The 19,191-nt window shown below is 44.3% G+C and overlaps 1 protein-coding gene across 6 annotated transcripts in view; it reads left to right on the top strand.

Annotated features, from left to right (window-relative positions):
* The window catches only part of tox2 (TOX high mobility group box family member 2), a 115,313-nt gene that overhangs the window by 70,568 nt on the left and 25,554 nt on the right, over positions 1–19,191 (top strand). For all 6 annotated transcript variants that reach the window (XM_035631492.2, XM_035631493.2, XM_035631495.2 and 3 more), the window contains 2 exons: positions 1,037–1,096; positions 15,552–15,851. In XM_035631492.2, coding sequence (XP_035487385.2) covers positions 1,037–1,096; positions 15,552–15,851 — 360 coding nt within the window. The remainder of the gene's footprint in view (positions 1–1,036; positions 1,097–15,551; positions 15,852–19,191) is intronic.

The raw sequence follows: 19,191 nt of genomic DNA, 5'->3' as shown, positions 1-19,191 counted from the left end.
CTTTAAATTTAGTTTGTCGTTAGAGAAATAGCAAGTTACGCACAAAGTGTACAAGCAGGACAGTTGCAGCAAAACTGAGACATGCTCGCAGCTCAGGCGCTAGATTAAAAGTATTCTTGATGGGGACATAATATATGGTTGCAAATTTGTATGTTCCAGTTCAACTATTCGTCGAGGCGTTTCACTCGAAACCACAAAGGGGAACTTCACTGAAGTCCCTGGGATCTATTCCCGTGGGGCCCAAGAATATCGGAACCAAGTTTCGTGGTAGTTCGCCTCAAAGCAGCGACCAGATGACAGACGGACATCGCAATCCATAGAGCCATGCAGTGTGTATTCTAAACTTCTTATCAATGAAATGAAATTGTCACCTCATTATAATTAGGGCTTCAAACATTGTTATTGTTGGCTGGGGCTTATGAATAAATTACATATAACTTCTTCTTTGAATATTTTGTTTCTGGTTTTTGCTGCTGGTTGTTTTTATTGTCTTCTTAATGCAATTTTAATGTCTTCTGCATGTCTCATGTTAAATATTTTTTAATTATTCTATGTCTCTGTAAAGCATTTTAAACTGCCCCCTTTTTATCGTCTTTAAAATGAAATTTTAATGTCTTTTTGATGTCTTATTTTAATGTATTTTCATGCCTCTGTAAAACACTTTGGATTGCCTTGTTTCTGAATGGTGTTAAAAAAAATAAAATAATACAACTCGCCGTCCCTTGTGACACCAGTGTGATCACGCGTGTGCACACTACGCACACACACACACACACAAGGCAGGCCGAGGTGAAGAGTGTGAGTTACACAAGCTTTGACGGGGCCTAATTACACGTGTCTCTAATGAACTGTAATTACTGACATCCACCAGAGCATCGAGGTCTATAAGCCGAGGACTTGGAGTCATTAGGCTGCTGTGTTACTGTTTCTGTTTCTCTGCTGACTGACTGAAAATCTCTGCTTTCTGTCCTTGTTGTGGTGTGTTGCTCTCTGCCTGATGGTTTTCTCATTTTTCTCTCTCTCTCTCTCTCTACAGTTTGATGGTGACAACATGTACATGAATGAGAACAACCACGAGTTCCTCTCCCCAAACCAGGTGAGCTCATATTGCCCCTAATGGAATACCTGCTATTTCATCCGTTCTCGGTGATTGTTGCCCGAATTGCTGCGGAGCCATTTTCCTTTCCATGCTTGTTAGGACGGACGACAAATTGTTGTTGCTGAAACAACCCCAGCTATGACATCAGCTGAAAGCAAGGGGAACTGAAAAAAAACATATTCCAATTAGTTCACCCATGTTATACACTGACAGATGTTACAGAACATTCTGCAGTGCTTTCTGCGCTTGATGGGTAAAACAGATTCATTGTTATGATTGGTAATGAACATGGGAAAGGGAAAATACATTCAGTTGAGTTATTCATTCCAGCCTGTTTTCAAAAAGTAACCAAAGTAGTTATTTATTTTTTATTAGCTTCTTGAAGTATGACTTCTATAGTTTTCTATATATATATATAGTCATTCTTCTTCTATAGTAGGTATGAGGAAGCAAAACCACCCAAACCAGAAATCTCCAGATTTCACACAGAAAGTGCTGGGACCTTCTTTCTCTGAGCTGACACCGTTGACCATCCAGCCAACTTCGTGAAATTCAAAAATTCGCCATATTTCAAGTGCACAAGCACCCCCTGTGCACCCCTGCAGAAAACGCTGCTTCGGTCTGAGTTAGTTTTGGCCTCATTACAAAGGATTTATTAAGTCTGAATGGAGACAGTGCGCTTCTACAGTACATAGCAACCATAACAGATCCACTGAAGCACAGCTGGTTGTGAACAACTGGGCGACCATATGGTTGTGTTTGGACAGAGGGATTTGTGGAGTTTGGGAATAAGCCCATCTGACATACACGGGGGAACAGGGAATTTGTCCCTGTCAATTGCAATTATTAGAACCAACCCACAGGCTACAGTAGTTCTGTTTCGGTTGTATTTGCTGTTTTGCATGATTTCTTAATGCTCTGGTTTGTTAAAGTGTGGCTCAGGGCCCAGAATGAGACACAGAGCTGCTTATGGTGCTCCTCGCAACACGATTGCTAACATTTATCTAGATGTATCTCTCACAACCAATATGTTGCGCATAGTCATTTTGAGCAGGATAGTGCTGTTAGCCGACAGACGTCACATGCAGATACTCCGCCGTCCGAAAGACTGCGCGGAGCAGCTGCTTTCATTGCCCATTTTGATTCAGCGCATGGATTTTAACTGCCGCGCTGATTGACTGATTACAAGTCGCGCTGATGTGCACAGTGTTTTTGCCAAATTTCAAGGGGACAGATAAAATACTGCAAACGTTGCATGGAAGATAGACACAGAGAGTGGAGGGGGGAGAACGGTAGGGGTCAGGGAAGCAAGAGAGACGGGGAGTGGGAGACAGCATGAAAGACGGTGATGCGGTGAGAGAAGATTTTGCTTTGCTCTGTATTAGACTTTGTTTACTCATGTCATATTTGACATGTGCCGCGCTCTATTCTCTGCTTCACCAAGTTTAGCCTCTCCTCGCATCTGACAGCTAGAATCAGAGAGGGCCTTAAGGGTGGACATGCACTCCAACAACAAAACATAGAGATGGGAGAAAAAGCAAAAAATCCCCGCCTCGCACCTCAACAGCATATGCTGCATTATAAGTGGCTTTCTGTATGTTCACAATGGAAATGTACCTGAAAGAGTGCTCGTGCTAATAACGCCTGATTTTTGAGGGTGTTGAAACAGACTGAGGAATCTTATCTCTAGTACATCTATATCTACAATACACACAGTTTGTAAATACTGTTAATACTTAACCATTACAGGAAGCGATACAATACTTGTGCCGTTATATGTCGGTGAAACTACATTTTAAACCAACTGCCAATTACGTTTCGCAAAGGAGATGATGAGGTGTTCAGGTGATTTTTTTCTGTGATGTTTGTAGTATGCATACTGATTGTTTTACTTTATATTGTTAGACTTAATTTACTCATGTTTCGCCGCTGTGCACACGCTGCATACTCAAATTGCTTCGAATTAGTATTTAATGCAGCTTCGTGAAACACATGCTGGCCAATCTTAAGCCATCTGCGTGTGTTAAATCATAAATCATTTGGTAAAAGTGAAAAGGTTTCTTTTATGCTAACTGCAACAAAAAAAAGGTATAACAATTTGCATATGCATTGTATGCAAGGAAGCATGCTTCACTGGATTGTGTGTTTGACTGGTTGAAGTTAAGCTTCGAATAAATTAAGAAACTGTAAATGTGTTTGTGTGCACACACACACACACACACACACACACACGCACACACACACACACACACACCGATTACATTTAAATGCATTTGGGTCAGCGCTTCCACCTCCAAACTGTGTGAGAGTGCTCCTCTCAGTGCTCCGCTGTCTTCCACCTCCATGTACCGTAATTGCTCTATTTAATCTGACTCACCTATATCAACACATTTTTTTCATACGTACGGCACCTTCAAATAGGGCCTGAGCGCGGCCATGACCAGGCAATCGCATCAGACCCGTGAGATGCTTTCGATGCTGAGATGGGTATGTTGTCGTGATGAGTCACAAGGAAACAGGGTCAGTGCCATTGTCATATCGATGTTCCCATGAGCATCACGGTCTGAGCCTGCTCAGTTCTCGCTGCTGTTTTTTTTCCTAGTCCCCCCCCCCCCCCACCCCCAAGCGGAGTGACAAAGTGTTAGTGATCCAATGACAAGGTCATGGATCCCGGTCTTGGCATCAACAAGCTCTAAGTCTGGCCCCGTGGCCACTCGCCATTATCGCGGCAACAATGCAGAAAAGAGTGGCTAACTCCGAGGTGCTTGTTCCGGTGTCTCCGCACAGGTTTAATCTGACCCCCCTAAGCGCAAGAGGAGACACGCTCGCGCCAAATCTCCACCGTGAGAAGTGGGAGAGCACTTCCTAAGTAAAGAGCATTATTGCTGGGGTTTTAGCACACCGTCACCTGAAGTGGGGTTTCTCTTAGTGCCAACACTTAGCCGCGCCGTGAAGAGCGATGCGATCAAAGATAATGCGCTGTGGCGATGCCTTCTCATGGCCCCGCCGCAAACTGAGAGAAACAGTGTACTTCATCAGCACTTTACCTCGACAATGCTTCGCTTTGATGTCTTTCTCCCTGACTTGTGAATTCATTTAGCAGAACTGCTGTTTGAGAGAAATATGTCACAGGAAAAAGAAAAAAAAAGGAACACGAGGAAGAAATGGAAGGGGTGTGGTGGGGGTGTGGGGGGGGGGGGGGGTGCGGAAAAGAGAGATGGAGATGGAGAAACTGCACGGGGGAATAATTCGGCTAATGGAGCGACTGTTTGGATATTCAGCAGAAGTAGGAACGGAGATTATGATCTCGCAATTAGAGTAACAAGGTTTTATTGATTGGCTGCCGCTGTAGCGTCTTTGCTGCCAAGACGCTGCATGTGGTTTTAACATGCACAGTGTGTGTGTGTGTGTGTGTGTGTGTGTGTGTGTGTGTGTGCAGCCCAGCCAGTCACACACTAGTCTTACTACTAGCAGAGCAGAATCCAGCTCAGCGTTACCTTCAAGCTGTGGCCATTTCCTGAGCATCAAAGCCGAAATATTATGGATTGCCAAGTTGAAAGGGTCTGTTTGAATGCCCGACGATAAAGTGGACTACATTTTGCATTTTCCGCTGACTTTTAAGTTAATGCGTTGCCCTCCTTTCCCCCTTTTAGTAAAAATGCCGGTATGAAAAGGCGGCTTTTGGGTGACGAGCGATTTGAAAGTTTGTCTGCCTGTTTTACATGCTGGGGCTTCAAATGATATTTTAACGGTAAATTTGATGCCATCTCTCGTCTCCGTTATTATGCTGTAAGTCATTGCTGGCAAGGATGAATGTGCTGGCCCCTTGGGTGTTGTAATCGTAATTAGGGAGGCGTTTGAGTGCCAACGGCAGAACTGTGAGACGCAGAAAAGCAGTGACAGATCGTGGATAGACGGGAAGTCTTTTTTTCTTTCTAATTTCGCAGCCAACAGATGTGATTATTATTATTAAGTTTACAAAACAAACTCATAATGAAGTCCTTGTGTTCCGTCATTCTTCTATGTTTTTGACGAAAGATGTAGTCGTGTAAGAGCTCATGGTGACAGACTGAACCAGATCCACAGTTTTTAGTGCCTAAACTTCTACACACTCCAGTCTGATAAGTGTGATTGAGTCGTCCTCCGCGGCTCCCCCGTGTTTCTCATCTTTCCCCCATGTGTTTCTGATCAACCATTGTAGAACACGACCCCGCAGTCTTTTATGTCCAACCTTTGACAAATCTATCACCTCGTCCCTCTGTGCTCTGAATTAAAGGCCCATTCCACCTCTCCAGTTTGGATGAGTAATTCCCTTGTTTGGCTGCAACCCAAAGCCCAGCCAGCATGTCTGGGTCCTTGGCGGAGCGTGATTGGTCAGGCTCAGCCGTGTGTGACTGACAGGAAGCCTGCTGATTGGGGGAGACAGTATCTTCGGATCGCTGCGCTGATTAAAGCCGCGCGGCGGCGTTTGGTAAACTCCCGCGGTTCGGGGTCCCTGCACCAGCGCCCTGGCCCTGCTGGTCTGAATTACAACTCTGCCGCGTTAGTCTGATTTACAGCTTCCTCCTGCTGTTTAGATTGGAGCTGGGGACCAGAGTGGCAGGCCTCTCCTTCCCTATGCCTCCGCCTTCCTCCTCCTCTTCCTATTGATTCTCTCACTTTTTGCCTCACCCTCTGCTCGTCACCCTAATCTTCCCAATCCCTTGGCTGTTCCCCTTTTCATGCCACCTCACCTGGTTCATCTCATTTACACATCCCCCTGGTTTTCTTGCTTCACATCGGGTCGTCTGCTCTTCTTCTTCCACCTCACCTATTCTCCAACTCCCCCTTTTTCATCACCCTCCCCACTCTTCCTCCCTACTCTTCTCCTCATCCTCCCTACCTCAAATGCCACCCAAACCTCCGACAACATCTCTTCACCTTTCCTATCCAGTACCTCTCCAACCTGCCCATTCCCCTCTCTCTCTAACACGCCCCCCCGCCCTCTCTCTCACTCACTCGGTCACTCTCTCCCTCTCTTGCTCATTCCCTCCCTACATCTTTTGTGAAAATGAAAACAAAGAGCAGCCTGCCAAAATATTTCTAAAGCTGTTCGCTGACGAAGCAGGGAGCGGAGACAAAGCAAAAAGATGTGCAGGCATATTTGTCGCGGCAGCAGAAAGATGGAAAGCTCTCTCCCCGTGGCCTTTTTACAGTCATTTGGAAACCGCCACCCCTCCACCCCCCACCTCACATGCTCTTGCCCCGTTTAAAAGCCTTCTGTTTGAAATACTCATCTGACATGGCACCACATATAAATGCACAGCTGTATATTTGTGTAAGGCCCTCGCTCTGCCAGGCTGTCCATCCCCCCCGTTGCCCCAGGTGATCCGATGAAACTAATGGCAACCTTAATGTGTTTGTCTAGGCCTTTCACCCCACTGGATAGAATGATGAGAGACCAAACACTCGCTCTTGTGCCAGATCACATGCCAGACTATAATAAAAGGCACAAAATGGCCTGTGTCTGTTCAGCCTTTTCACAGCCACAGAGTTTTTCCTCTTATAGAAATAAAACGTACACAGTTTGCAGTCAGCTGTTTTTTCCCCTCGTAGCTGTTAAATGTAAAAGAAAAGAAAGACGAAAAGTCATTAGGGAGGAAAATGATTCGTTAAATCAAGATCGGTGAGCAAAAAAGCATGGTTAATTATTGATGCTGTTTCCTCAAGGTATGAGTGAAGCCCTGAGCTGACATCAATCCATGCAGACTTATTACCTCTGCTCGGAGAAAGTTGAAATGAGGTTGATATAATATTTCTTATTAAATGTATTACAGCAATATTGGTACAAACCTTTTGGCAAAAAGCTTTTGCAGTGTATTTTTTTTAACATTATGTGTATATGTGTGTGTGTCACTTTTAATCCTCTAGTGGAGCAACGCAGGTGAAGTTAGACGCTTACAGAACCCGAAAATGTAGACAATCACTAGAAATCGCTTATTCATTACAAGTTCACTATTGTTAGGATGCGAACATTTGCTAATTAGCAGAGAAAAACTGAAAGCGATGGGAATGTAATTCATTTTGTACCAATCAATTTTAAAATATAGACATGATGGTGAATGTCTGCACCTAATTCCATGGCATCCCTCCAGTGGATGGGGAGCCAGTTGATAAAAACACACAAACATGTCAACCTCACGGTGGTGCCAGACAAAAGGTTTGACTAATAGACCGACACTGCCACCCCGCACTGCGAATGTTGCCAAAAAGGACAAAAATCAGGGCCCGTGTGACTTTACTCGTCTGGATTTAACTCTGACATCTTTGCTGCAGATAGGCTGCGCTGGCGGAGGCCGCTCTGTGGACGCAGTGTGTAATGCATCGAGTGTGAGTTGCAGTGCAGAGAGCTGCGGTGAGAGACAGGGAGGTTCATTGACGCTGGAGAGCTGTCTCCTCCACTCCCCTCCGTTCCCCACCAGCCTCTTATTAACAATGGCACCAAGAGTACGAGGGTCCAGATGTTCGTCTCCTGCTCCCACCAGCTGTGCCAGCCTCCAATGCACAGCCTCATTGACTCTGAACCAGGGAGGGGAGACACTTAGGAACACACACACACACACACACACACACACACACACACACACACACACACACAGAGCAGAAAGTGTCTTACAATAGTTTTTTGTTTTAAGCAGAAAATCAGGGAAATATAAAAAAGAAATATGCACGAAAGATTTCAAGAGCTATTACACAGTGCACATATACAGTATACGTTTGTCCCACACAATTTAAACGACACACGCACACACACACACACACAAACACACACACGCACTTACACTTACACACAGACACACACACACACACACACACACACAAAGGCACACAAGCGCACTCTCACCAGCCACATGCGATTTTACACCCTCCTTCTCCTGGTGTAAAGCAGAGTTATTTGTGGGTGACAGGATCCTAACAATTCTCAGAATAATGCACGTTTGTTTGAATGACTGCGCCATCAGCGCTGCCTTTGTTATCGTCGACGTTGTTAGAGTCAGTCGGTACAGATCCGCCAGCCCTTTATTGTGCTGCTGCTTTTTTTTTTTTTGCTTTTTTTGTCCATTTACTTGTTCTTATAACAATAATTAGCTTTTGTCATTCAGACACAAGAAGCGCCATTGTCCACATGCTAAGAACGATTTTGACAGTGAAGGGAAGGAAACATAAAGATAACCGAGGAGTCAGAGAAAATAAAAAAAATTAAAAACAAACAGTTGACTGGCTGCTGTGTTTTTGGCCTTGTCGTGTCTCTGGGCAGCTTTTCTTTTCCTTTTTTTTGTCAGGTCAGCATTGTTGTTAGGCCTCGCAGAACAGACAGTGGTGTGCTGATGAGCAAAGTTAAAAAGGCCTCCCTCTCCAGGAGACATGGCTGCTCTGAGCAGAAGAGACAGAGGAGACTGGAAATAATACTGTACGTCTGCCGCTGTAACGTTGTAATCCTAGATTCATCCTGTCAGGCAATAAGTTTGATTATGGTCTTCATTTGAAATGTTGGAGTCATCTCTCTCTCTCCCTCCCCTCGCCCTCCATCTTTTCCGCTCCTTCCTCACCATTTTCTACTCCGTCACCCCCCCCCCCCCCGCCCCTCTCTCCTCTCCCCCATCTCGTTCCCCGTCACCCACAGCAGTATCAACATCGGCATCACAATCACTCTGGATGACTATTGGGAAACCTGAGCTCTCTTGTGCACCCGCGGTTTGTTTTCCGACCGCATTAGTGGAGATCACAGTTGAATTTTCACTGACACACTGGGCAGCATCTGCATATCATTACTACCACGGGGTCCTGAACTCTTCCTGTACAAACCGGCAGAGGAAAATATAAATAGATACATAAAACCTGTTGTTATTCCACTTTGAAATATTAACCTAATTGTTTTTTTTTTTGTTTTGTTTTTTACATGTCTCTTCTAGTTTCATGCATATTTTAAATGTTTTGTCCTGGATTCATGTTCAGCAATAATGATGTGGTTGTTGTTGCTGACAGCATTTCTCCATTAGCCTCCTCTCTTGCCAGAATCAAGTGCTATTAGACGGCGATGGAAGAAACCGAGAACAGGCAGAGGGATAGAAAAACAAGAGAGAAGAGGATGGGGTGACACGTTTTCAGTGAATCAAATTGATAAAGAGAGAAAAATGGAGGGTAAAGGTAATGTATTAGACACAGAAGGCAGTTAATGTCTGGGTACTTGCATCAGCTTGCAGAGTGCAAAGAAAGCGTGCGAGAGACAGACAGAAACAGAGGCACAAGGGAGGTTGTGTTTATTATTTGATAAAGCCTCCCTTATAACCTCAGCATGTTGTGCAATAGCTCTGGCTCTCCTTCAACTCTGCGGTGTGCCACTTCAAATTAGTCGCTTGTGGAGAGGGCCTGCCCCGTCTTTGCAAAATGCATTAGTACGCCACTCGGAGCCTCATACAGCCTAGGGTTAAACACAAATTATATCATTTCTGTCATCCAATCAAATCACACTGACCCCTTGACCTGCGGGATGAGTCAAATGCATAATGAAATATGACATGGCACAAAAGCTCTGATTCTAATCTGCTCTGACACGCGATCAGATGAGGATGACCTCCTGACCTTGACTGACGAGTGAGACGAGCACAGGGAACAGGATACACGGGGGAGAAGAGGCGAAGGAAACATAAAAGAAAAGGGGGGAAATATGTGCAATTAGAAAGGCTGCTTTTAGTCAATGGGATGCTGGTTAGTAATCAGCTCAGTGTCCGGGGTGAATGGGTCTTTCTGTATCTCTGGACTTTGGACATTTGGGGCTCGGCCTAATTATTCGCTGCCCTCCCTCCATATTTTCCCTCCCATAATGATAAATAAGGAGCGTTTTGTCACAGGGCTTCTTCGGCTGTGGCCAGTGCTGAAGCGATAGTGGCTGGATTTTTATTTCCTAGAAAAAGTGTGACAGTCATTTTTCCCCATCTCTCCCTCTCCTCCTCTCCCCACCCTCCCATGCCATCCATTCACCGGGCAGAAACCGAGGACACAGGGGTTCCTGCATCCTCCATCCCCTCCGCCCCTTTCATGATTTCCAAACAGTAACATAGTGACAGATAAATAATGCAGCAGGGCTGTTTTAGAAAGAGATGAGATGACAGAGGGATGGGCGGGGGGAGAGAGGGGGGAGGCGGTGATCAGTGGATGTTTAGCAGGGACCAGAAACTGTTTTGGGCTCTGCAAGGGACACGCCAGGCTGGGATTGGGTCAGCCAGGGGAGGAAGAGGAGAGTGGAGGTGTAGGATGGCTGTAACCCGATCTCTGGCCCTCTCCCCCTCCCTGTCTTTGGGCTTTTGTGGTGTGTTGATACCCTCTGACATGATATTGTAGCAGAAGAACTGGTATGGCTTTAATTAAGCCTGAGCTGATGGAAAGAGATGGATGGATAACGAGAGGGGGGGGGGGGGGGGGGGGGGAGGAAAGGCCGAGAGAGAGAAAGAGAAGTATCAGAAAAACAAACAGCGCAATAAACAGAAAAAAGGCAGAACCGTCCACGCTGCTCCGATTAGTAAGAGATCTTTGTCATCTGACAGGCACCGCTCGCCTCTGCTGCTACATTAAGACAACAGCTCTGTGCACACTAGTAAACAGGATCATTCATAAATATACAGTGTCGTCTTCCTTCGGGAGAACGACGGCGGAGTGAATGAAAATAGATGACGCTCCCGAATTCTTGCCATCTTCTTCGCAAACCGTGTACTGCGTGGAGAGGAGAGATAACGGTGCCTGACTTTGTCTCCGTGTGCTGGAGGGCTGCACAGCCAAGACAGGGAAGGTGTTGGTGGAAGTGTGTGTCTGTGTGTGTGTGTGTGTGTGTGTGTGTGTGTGTGTGTGTGTGTGTGTGTGTGTGTGTGTGTGTGTGTGTGTGTGTGTGTGTGTGTGTGTGTGTGTGTGTGTGTGTGTGTGTGTGTGTGTGTGTGTCTGTGTGTGTGTGAGCGTGGCGGAATTTAAGCATAAATCACCACTGTGACAAAGCTCTCCAATAGGCAGATAAGTGCACATTAGGGGTAAAGCAGATCTGTCATCTTACGTCTGCGAGCTGTCGGTCCCGCCCTCTCCCCGGAACAACGCTGACTTGGGACGACTCCAAACTCGGCGTCTGTGTGGCACACAAGCGACCGGGGCGTGTTGCATGATGTCTAAGCAAGATTATTTGTAAGGGGAAATGTTCACAGCGTGCGGGCCACCTGTCAAAAATAATTTGTCTATCAAAACAAAACAAAAAAAAAAACAGCAAAACATTACCTGCAGAGGTGCAACTAATCATTCATTTCATCGTAGGACCAATGAACCATTTTTGTCTGTGAAATGGCAAAGAATTGGGAAAATAATTCAAGGAGGCAGAGTTGACTGCTTTAATTGCCTGTTTAGTCTAAGTAAAGACCCAAACGCCTCCAAAATACTCAATTTACAGGATGTAAAACACAGAGAAGCTGCAAATCCTCCCATTTAAAAAGCTTATTTATTGTTAAATAACGCCTTCAATTCTTAACCAAACGCAACGTTATGCAAAGAACGTGTGGTGTTTTTCCAAATACTTAGAGGAAAATTAGCTTTTTCTCATTATTGCAAATTGCATTTGACAGCCTTGCATTTCATGGCAGTTTCCTATAAATTGGGTTACGTCCCTAAAAACCCAATTTCTACGGGCATCCAAACGATATTCTAATAAGAAGAAGAATGTACAGATAATGAGCCATTAGCCACAGTCGATATCATCTCCAGAAGGCCTCGGATACTCAGGCAGTGTTACAGAGGGAGGGAGAGATCTGTGCCAAATAAAAAAATAAAACAAGCTGGAAAGCTCCCCAATCAATGTTATTTTCTCTCTCGGTCCCAGACCAACTGTCTATTCATCTGTTTCTTCCAAATGAAAGGTGTGCTGCGATGTAACACTTACAGTCGAGAGATCTGTCTCTTAATTAAAATGGTACAGATTGTGTTTCGCTCACTGTGCAGACCGAGCATACTGTGTATTGGAAATAATGTTCCCCCGTAGTGAGTGGTATTGATCAGAGGAGGAAAATAAAGGATTTTTTTTGCCGGGAGAAAAATAGAATCTGTGTAATGCAGCTTTTTCCGTGTGCCGGCGTTGCCTCCACTCCCGCAAGTTAACCCGTGACGAGCGCCTCGTAGGGAAAAAGAAGAAAAAAAAAGGAAAGAAGAAGAGGAGGCTTTTGTTTGAAAAGCCAATTCCATACTAGGACACACACTGGTCTATACAATCCATCAAATACATTGCCTTTGTTTGGATTTTACTTTTAAAGGAGAAAAGAGTATACATTAGCTGGAGTGTACATGCGGTTCTGTACATGCAATCTCATTCTGAATAGAGGCATATGAATAATTTATCTTGCCACAATCCAACTGGGAACGTCCTTGGTATTTACATTTTATCATCAAGGGCACTGGATGAGCCTTCACAGCAAATCTAACACGGGACACATGCTCAGCGCTCGGCCCTCTGCGCAATCAAACGCCGACGGAGGGGTCCGGGAAAATGTTTCCGCAGCTTGGACATATATTTATAAACCGGGCGAACAAAAGCGTTGATGAACACGCCGCGGATGATGACTAAGCGTGGCGGGATTTAGATCACACACTGGTCAAGCCCACAGTCGTGGCGAAAGACGACAGCGGCGCGCGGGGCTCTCCTGGGGGACGCGCACGGGGACTCACTTCACACAATGGCCCCCGATGTTTACAGCAGACAAGTTCGTTTCCTTCCAACAATTATGAGGGAAATTGAATCTCAGGAAATGTTCGTTTTTCTCGTCCATTAGACCAAACAATAACACTATCCCCACAGGTTTACGGGGGGAAAAAACCCCATCTGTCTTCAAAGGGGAGTCCAGAGAATGGATATCCACATCGGGACAAAGTGAATCAAACCGAGGCAATCACACCTCTTTTCCTCTCCCTTTTTTTCCCTCATTTGCTGTGACATGTAGGCAGATGAGAGTGCGGCGAGTCTGTGCAGCCTCACAATAAAACGCCGCTAATGTTTTTTTCTTTCTCGTGCGGCTAAATTAAAGATGAGTGTTTTAGTGTTGTAGGAATTGTAAAATTTCTCTCATCGCCTCAGATTGGTATTCATTTAAAAAGACCTCAGAGATGTTTTAATAACGCTGAAAGCTAATGGGGGGGGGGGCGGGGGGGGAATACAAATTGTCATTCGCTACGTTCGAGGCACAATCTGTGATCCACATGGAAACAAACGGCTCTTTTCACTGCTTAGTCACGAAACTTGAATAATTTGAAGCTGCCGTCACTTCAGAATTAACAAACACCAACCTTAGACTACAACCAAATCAACAGTTTTTTATGCTGATGGAGGGTTTTTTTTTGCTGAAGAATGGGCCTTTTTTTATTCCAAGCATCTGAAAAATGCACATATCTTAACAAACCTTTGATATATGTGGCCTGAAATTACAGAATAGACCTTTACAATAACATTTACACTAAAGCGGGGTTGAGAGAAACAAGAAGAAGAAGAAAAAAGTGCACCGTGTCCCTTCTGCTCTCTTCCATCTCCCCTTGCCCCTTATTTTCCGAAAGTAGCTGTTTGGGAGATAAATGACCACTCGGCTGCTGAGGATGACAGCCTACACAAAGATGATATTGAATTGATTTCAGAAATGTTGCCGAACTGACTGTTTGATGTATACTGCCAGACATGAATCATAAAAATTCTATTAAAAAACCCTTGAATGGCTGACACCAGAATATTATTTGTGATGATTAATTTGACTCAGTCATTACAATGGAAGTCAAGTTGGATCGTCTCAGACAAAATTGCTTTTCATTCCCCCGTTGAATTTTCCCTGCTATTTTTCTTTTCTTCTGGCTCTGTGCGGAGCTCTGATCTGATTGGACTTACTGTGTGAGCGCGACGGCACACAAATGCAGAGGCGGCTGGTTCGTCTTTATTACAGATCACCGAGAGCGTTGTGTTTTTTCTTCCAAAATGAGACGTTCAACGTTAGGAACAAAATTACACCGACGCTAACAAAACGTCAGATCAGAATTTAAATAGTTCGCGAAGCTTTGGGAGGGATCGCAGGAAACTGAAACACTTTGTGGACAGGACGTAAACACAGTTAATAAACACCTTTTTTCATACTACCCATGTTGTCCCTCAAAAAGTTATAATGTTGTGAAAAAAAATTATGCTCAACCTTAAATATTGTAAAAGTTTGTTTGCACAGACCAAAGCATTAGTGTGTGTGTGTGTGTGTGTGTGTGTGTGTGTGTGTGTGTGTGTGTGTGTGTGTGTGTGTGTGAGTGAGGATATGTGATATTTACTTTTTGACACATCAAGCAAATATTAGCTAGTGCAGTTAACATTTTGAGAAACTCTGCCACGAATATCTTGGCGTTCCTCTGCAAGAAAATGAGAACCACACTTCTCAGTGTATCATTCCTCTTTTCCCCTATACAACACATAGGCAGTAAGGCGTCCTGATGTATGAAATTAATGGATGACGCGGAGGCAAAAACGCCACAACGCCAGACACACTCAAAGTATATCATTGCACTAACAGCATGGCTTTAACTGTCATCCCATTTTAACAGTTCGTCGTCTGTTTCAACAATGAGAGGCAATTTGTAAAGCGGCACGGTGTAGAAGCAGTGATTTTGCTGTTGACAGCTTTTAGCCAGTTGGATTCTCGTTGCCTTGCTGCAGTAAAGTAAAGCAATGATAAACAGCAACGAGTCCAGATACACAAAAAAAACAACAATGAAGGTGTAGAACGTTGAGGGAACGTTTCCGTCCCTAGATGCAATTTTAGCAGTGGTAGTTAGCGGAAGTCTAGCGTTGATGGTAGCAATCCAAGTTGCTGTGGATGCCACGACTGAGCACTGATCGACTGCAAAGGTTAAACAGCTGATTTGATTTGAACAGTCTGTCGATGAAAAAGAAGGATATTTCTTACCGGTTGTGGAAACAGGAGCTTCTAGTTCAGCAAACTGCTGATTATACTTTTGCGTTTTACTTTTGGTTACATTTCTATTTGTACTTAATTAGTGGAGAACACAAATTCATTTTTTAAGTTTGATTATTGAAAAGTGCATGTTTGACTGTTAATAAACGACATGATATTTTGTCAATGTAGTTGCTCATGTTCTAGGATTCAACTGGGAGAGATTTATACATATTCCCGGCCCTGGAAGTGCTCCAGTTACCCAATATGGCCGAGGCAGGAAATGAAAATGACTTGGCGCCCGAACTATTCCAACTTTGCAACTCTGTTACTGTGAGCTGAATGTTTACGTCTGAGACCCATATGGCATGGAGACGTAGAGAAGTCGATTCTGGCCAAGCTTCAGTTTCAGTGGTCTATGTTTAAACACAACTTTATCTTTTCCTTCATCTTTCTCATTCTGTCTTTCAATACAGAGCTACACAGGTCAGACTGGTGGCAGCGGCGGCGGCGGCGGAGGAAGCGGAGGTGGCGGCGGCAACAACAGTGGAAATGGAGCCGGGGATGAGGACTACGAGATCCCCCCCATCACTCCGCCGAACCACCCCGAGCCCCATCTCCTGCACCTGATGGAGCACGACTCTGCCGGCTACCTCTGCCACTCGCTGCAACACAACGGGCTCATCAACCCGTATTCCTACCCAGAGCTGCCCACACTCATGATGTCCAACATGCTGGCGCAGGACGGCCACCTCGTTTCCAGCCAAATGCCCTCGGTGAGTAGCGTTACGCAGGACTGAGCGGCCACGTGCGTGCGGAAATCTGATGCTCGGGGTGTCCATGAATATTTTATCAGTTATGGTCACGTGTGTTTTTGGACCATTTGAACACCTGATTACAGAAAAACAGTATTTGACGTTTCAGGGGAAAGAGGGTTGGACTCAGACTAAAACCCCACTAAGACTTTGAAGAAGTCATTCTTGTGTATCTGAGATACCCAGGAGGACATGGGGAGAAACATTTAAGCCTCACTTGTACACACACACACACACACACACACACACACACACACACACACACACACACACACACACACACAAACCGAAGCAGAAACTAGCTTGCAATTTAGGGGGGAAATCATCTCATGAGAGAGATTCGGACGAATTCCACTTTTAAAATGATCTTTCGAGACTTTTCTGATGCGAAACAACCTCAACATAGAAAGTAACGGAGGAATGAATACGGTGGCTAAGTGGGGAACTGAATGATTTTTTTCCGGTGGTCGACACCTTGCGATCTGATGCATGGAGAAACAGGATTGTGGGCAAATCCATCAGCGTCATATCTACCTCGACAGCAGGCATCAGTCAGTCCGTCAAGCCCTCAGACATGAATGCGCACTGATTGCTCCCTCAGCTCCTGCACAGACCTGCTCCGCCAGAAAATTAGCATCTCCAAAGCGTAATTGCATTCACGAGAACCGCAAGGAAATGGAGGAGATTTCTATTACCAACACATGATGTATGTGCAAGCGTATGTGTGAAACATAATGTATAGGCTGCAATAATCAAAGCCTCTCTAGTTGAGCAGTCTCTTGCATTTAGCCCTGAAGGTGTTGTGTCGTATTGAAACTGAGACTTAAATGAGAGTCTGTTTTTTTTCTTCTTACTCAGCAAATACAATGTAAATATTCAAATTAAAGGTGCACTGGATATTTTTTCTTTGACAGTCGTACTAGATAGTGTCAGATATTTTATTACTCTTTTGAAACATGCACAGATGTGGACTATTTTTTTTGGGGGGGGGATAGAATTTAGTCGTGTAAAAAAAAAAAAATCTTTTCAGGGTTTGAAGGTTAAGATTTCATTGACTGATATACAGGTGCAGAAATAGCTGCACTCCAGTTTGCAGTTCATATCGTGGCAGACATTTTTTGTGCTGTCTTGTTTTTGTCAGTGGTCTCATACTGTAATGGATTAACCAGTCAGCTGTGTCCTCTAAAGAAAACAGAATATATTAATACACATTAAAACATAGATTCATATGAAGGTCAAGCAGAATGTATTGTAATGTTCACAGAAGAGATACGGATAAACAACAGTCAGCAAATAGCCCAAATTCGGTTTGATAAAGATCTGGAACACACTATATATCATATATAATGTTGGAAGATTCCCCCTCTACATATTGGATCCATGTGTCATTTATCTTGATATTCATTTCACATTGTGGTCATGACCTTTACCGTGGAGACAGTGGTTGATTGGCCGGTCGTTCGCTCGGCACTCAGGATATTTGTTACTGCTACAGAGGACCACCAGTCGGCGGTTGTAAGAGATTGACTGCTGCAGGTTGTGTGATGAAAATGCATGAGATTTGAAATGTTCAGCTGGTATACAATCAACATACATCGAAAAAGATATACTGCGAATGCTGGCAACTGCTGGTGGTGAAGAGAACTAGTCCGTGGTGGTTCAAATTGTGTTTTCTTTGGTGCTGAAAGTGGAGACACAGAAGCAAATATAAGAAAATAAATCTGAGATGTGTTTAAGTTGAGCTTTTAAAAATTACATTCTGCAAATAAACCCTCTCGAATCTCGATATTGGACGATTCGTTTCAATGTCTCAGCTTGGCCATATAGCGGCCCCTTTTTTTTTTGGAGGGTGGGCTCTGCTTCAAGTTCAGCGCAAAAAAAAAAAGGCAGCATATAAAGCAAACTCAGAAATTTCTAAATCAAATAGTCTCCCCGGCGAAACCACCAAAGCGTAGCAGAGGTTCATTTGTGCTGAGAGCGGAGTGTCTATTAAACCGGTGCCTCACCTTGACACAGTCTGCCGAGCAAAGTAATTAAGCAAACTCTTGCAGTTCAAACATGAGATGCTATCATCATGAATGCCTCACTTGACACGGATAGATAAATGACAAGGGTTAATTCTGATTTCAGACAGTTTCGCTGGTTAAAAGATAGAAGGGTGGAGCGCTGCAGTATGTAGATAGAAGTGGTCTTTTGCTGCTGCTGCTGCTGCTGCTGCTGTTGACATTGTACTGTAAGTGTGTGTCCAAGTGTGTCCATGTATTTCTGTGTCTTCACCACAAACAATATGTCTGCTGTTGAAATGGATCCACTACATCTGGAGGTCAGGCCTTATATCCAATCTTGAGCACATTGAAAAAAGGAAAGAAAAAAAAAAATCCATTAGGGTTCATCTTTCCTGCATCAGCCATTCTATTGTGGTGCTGCAGTGAGATCTGTTTTCATCAGGCAGATTCAATACGTGAGCTGGGCAATGAAAAGAGTGCAATAGAGTTGGATGAGGGGAGGGAGGGGGAGGTGAGAGGGAGGGGGAGGGGGCGAGGGGGGGCAAGACGAAATTGCAAAGAGGTAACTCTTATTCAAAATGAGAATATACCTCCAGTATATTCTGTGCCGCCTGGATTTCATTATTAGATATTTTAGAGATAATTCAGTTGAGTGAAATGAGGTTATTCTGTCTCAACAAAGGGCCGAGAGCCTCTGTTTTTCTTTTTTTTTCTTTTTTTTTTTTTAAATGTGTGCCTACACGATTCGAGCGTGAGGACGTCTGAAGGAACTCCACTGCAGGTGCAACGATATAAACATCAAATAAATAGGGCGATTATATGACAAAAAGAAGGGATTTTGGGAGGAGAGCAGCATCACGGCAGCAGCTGATCATTCTCATGGAGAACAGTCGGAACAGATGGTGTGTGTTTAAAGGACTAAATGGTGTTTAGACTGAGATCCATCAGTGGATTTGACACTGACTAGTGATTGTGGAACCTCCTGATCAATAAAAGATACCAAGAGAATAATAAGAAAAACATTCCTCTTTCTTACGCAGTCCTGCAAATTCATTGAAATGATCGAACTGACAGTGCATTTGCTCAAGTGCTGTCATAGGTACAATGTTGCGGTACAATATTTGAAGCTTTTCTGAAAAATATTGTACTTTTTACGGCACCACAAAGAACAATGATGTATTATTAAATTCACAAGCCACCCAGCAGTATATGAAGCAATTCAATTAGCCCCAGTTTCACCATTAAAGTGATGAACACATCAGGGCTTCAAAAGATGATAGCAGGATTGTAAAATG

Source organism: Scophthalmus maximus, chromosome 6 (assembly GCF_022379125.1).
Source record: "Scophthalmus maximus strain ysfricsl-2021 chromosome 6, ASM2237912v1, whole genome shotgun sequence".
In the NCBI taxonomy this organism is placed as follows: Eukaryota; Metazoa; Chordata; class Actinopteri; order Pleuronectiformes; family Scophthalmidae; genus Scophthalmus; species Scophthalmus maximus.
The sequence above is the reverse complement of the archived record's forward strand: the minus strand, read 5'-3'. Positions and strand labels throughout refer to the sequence as shown.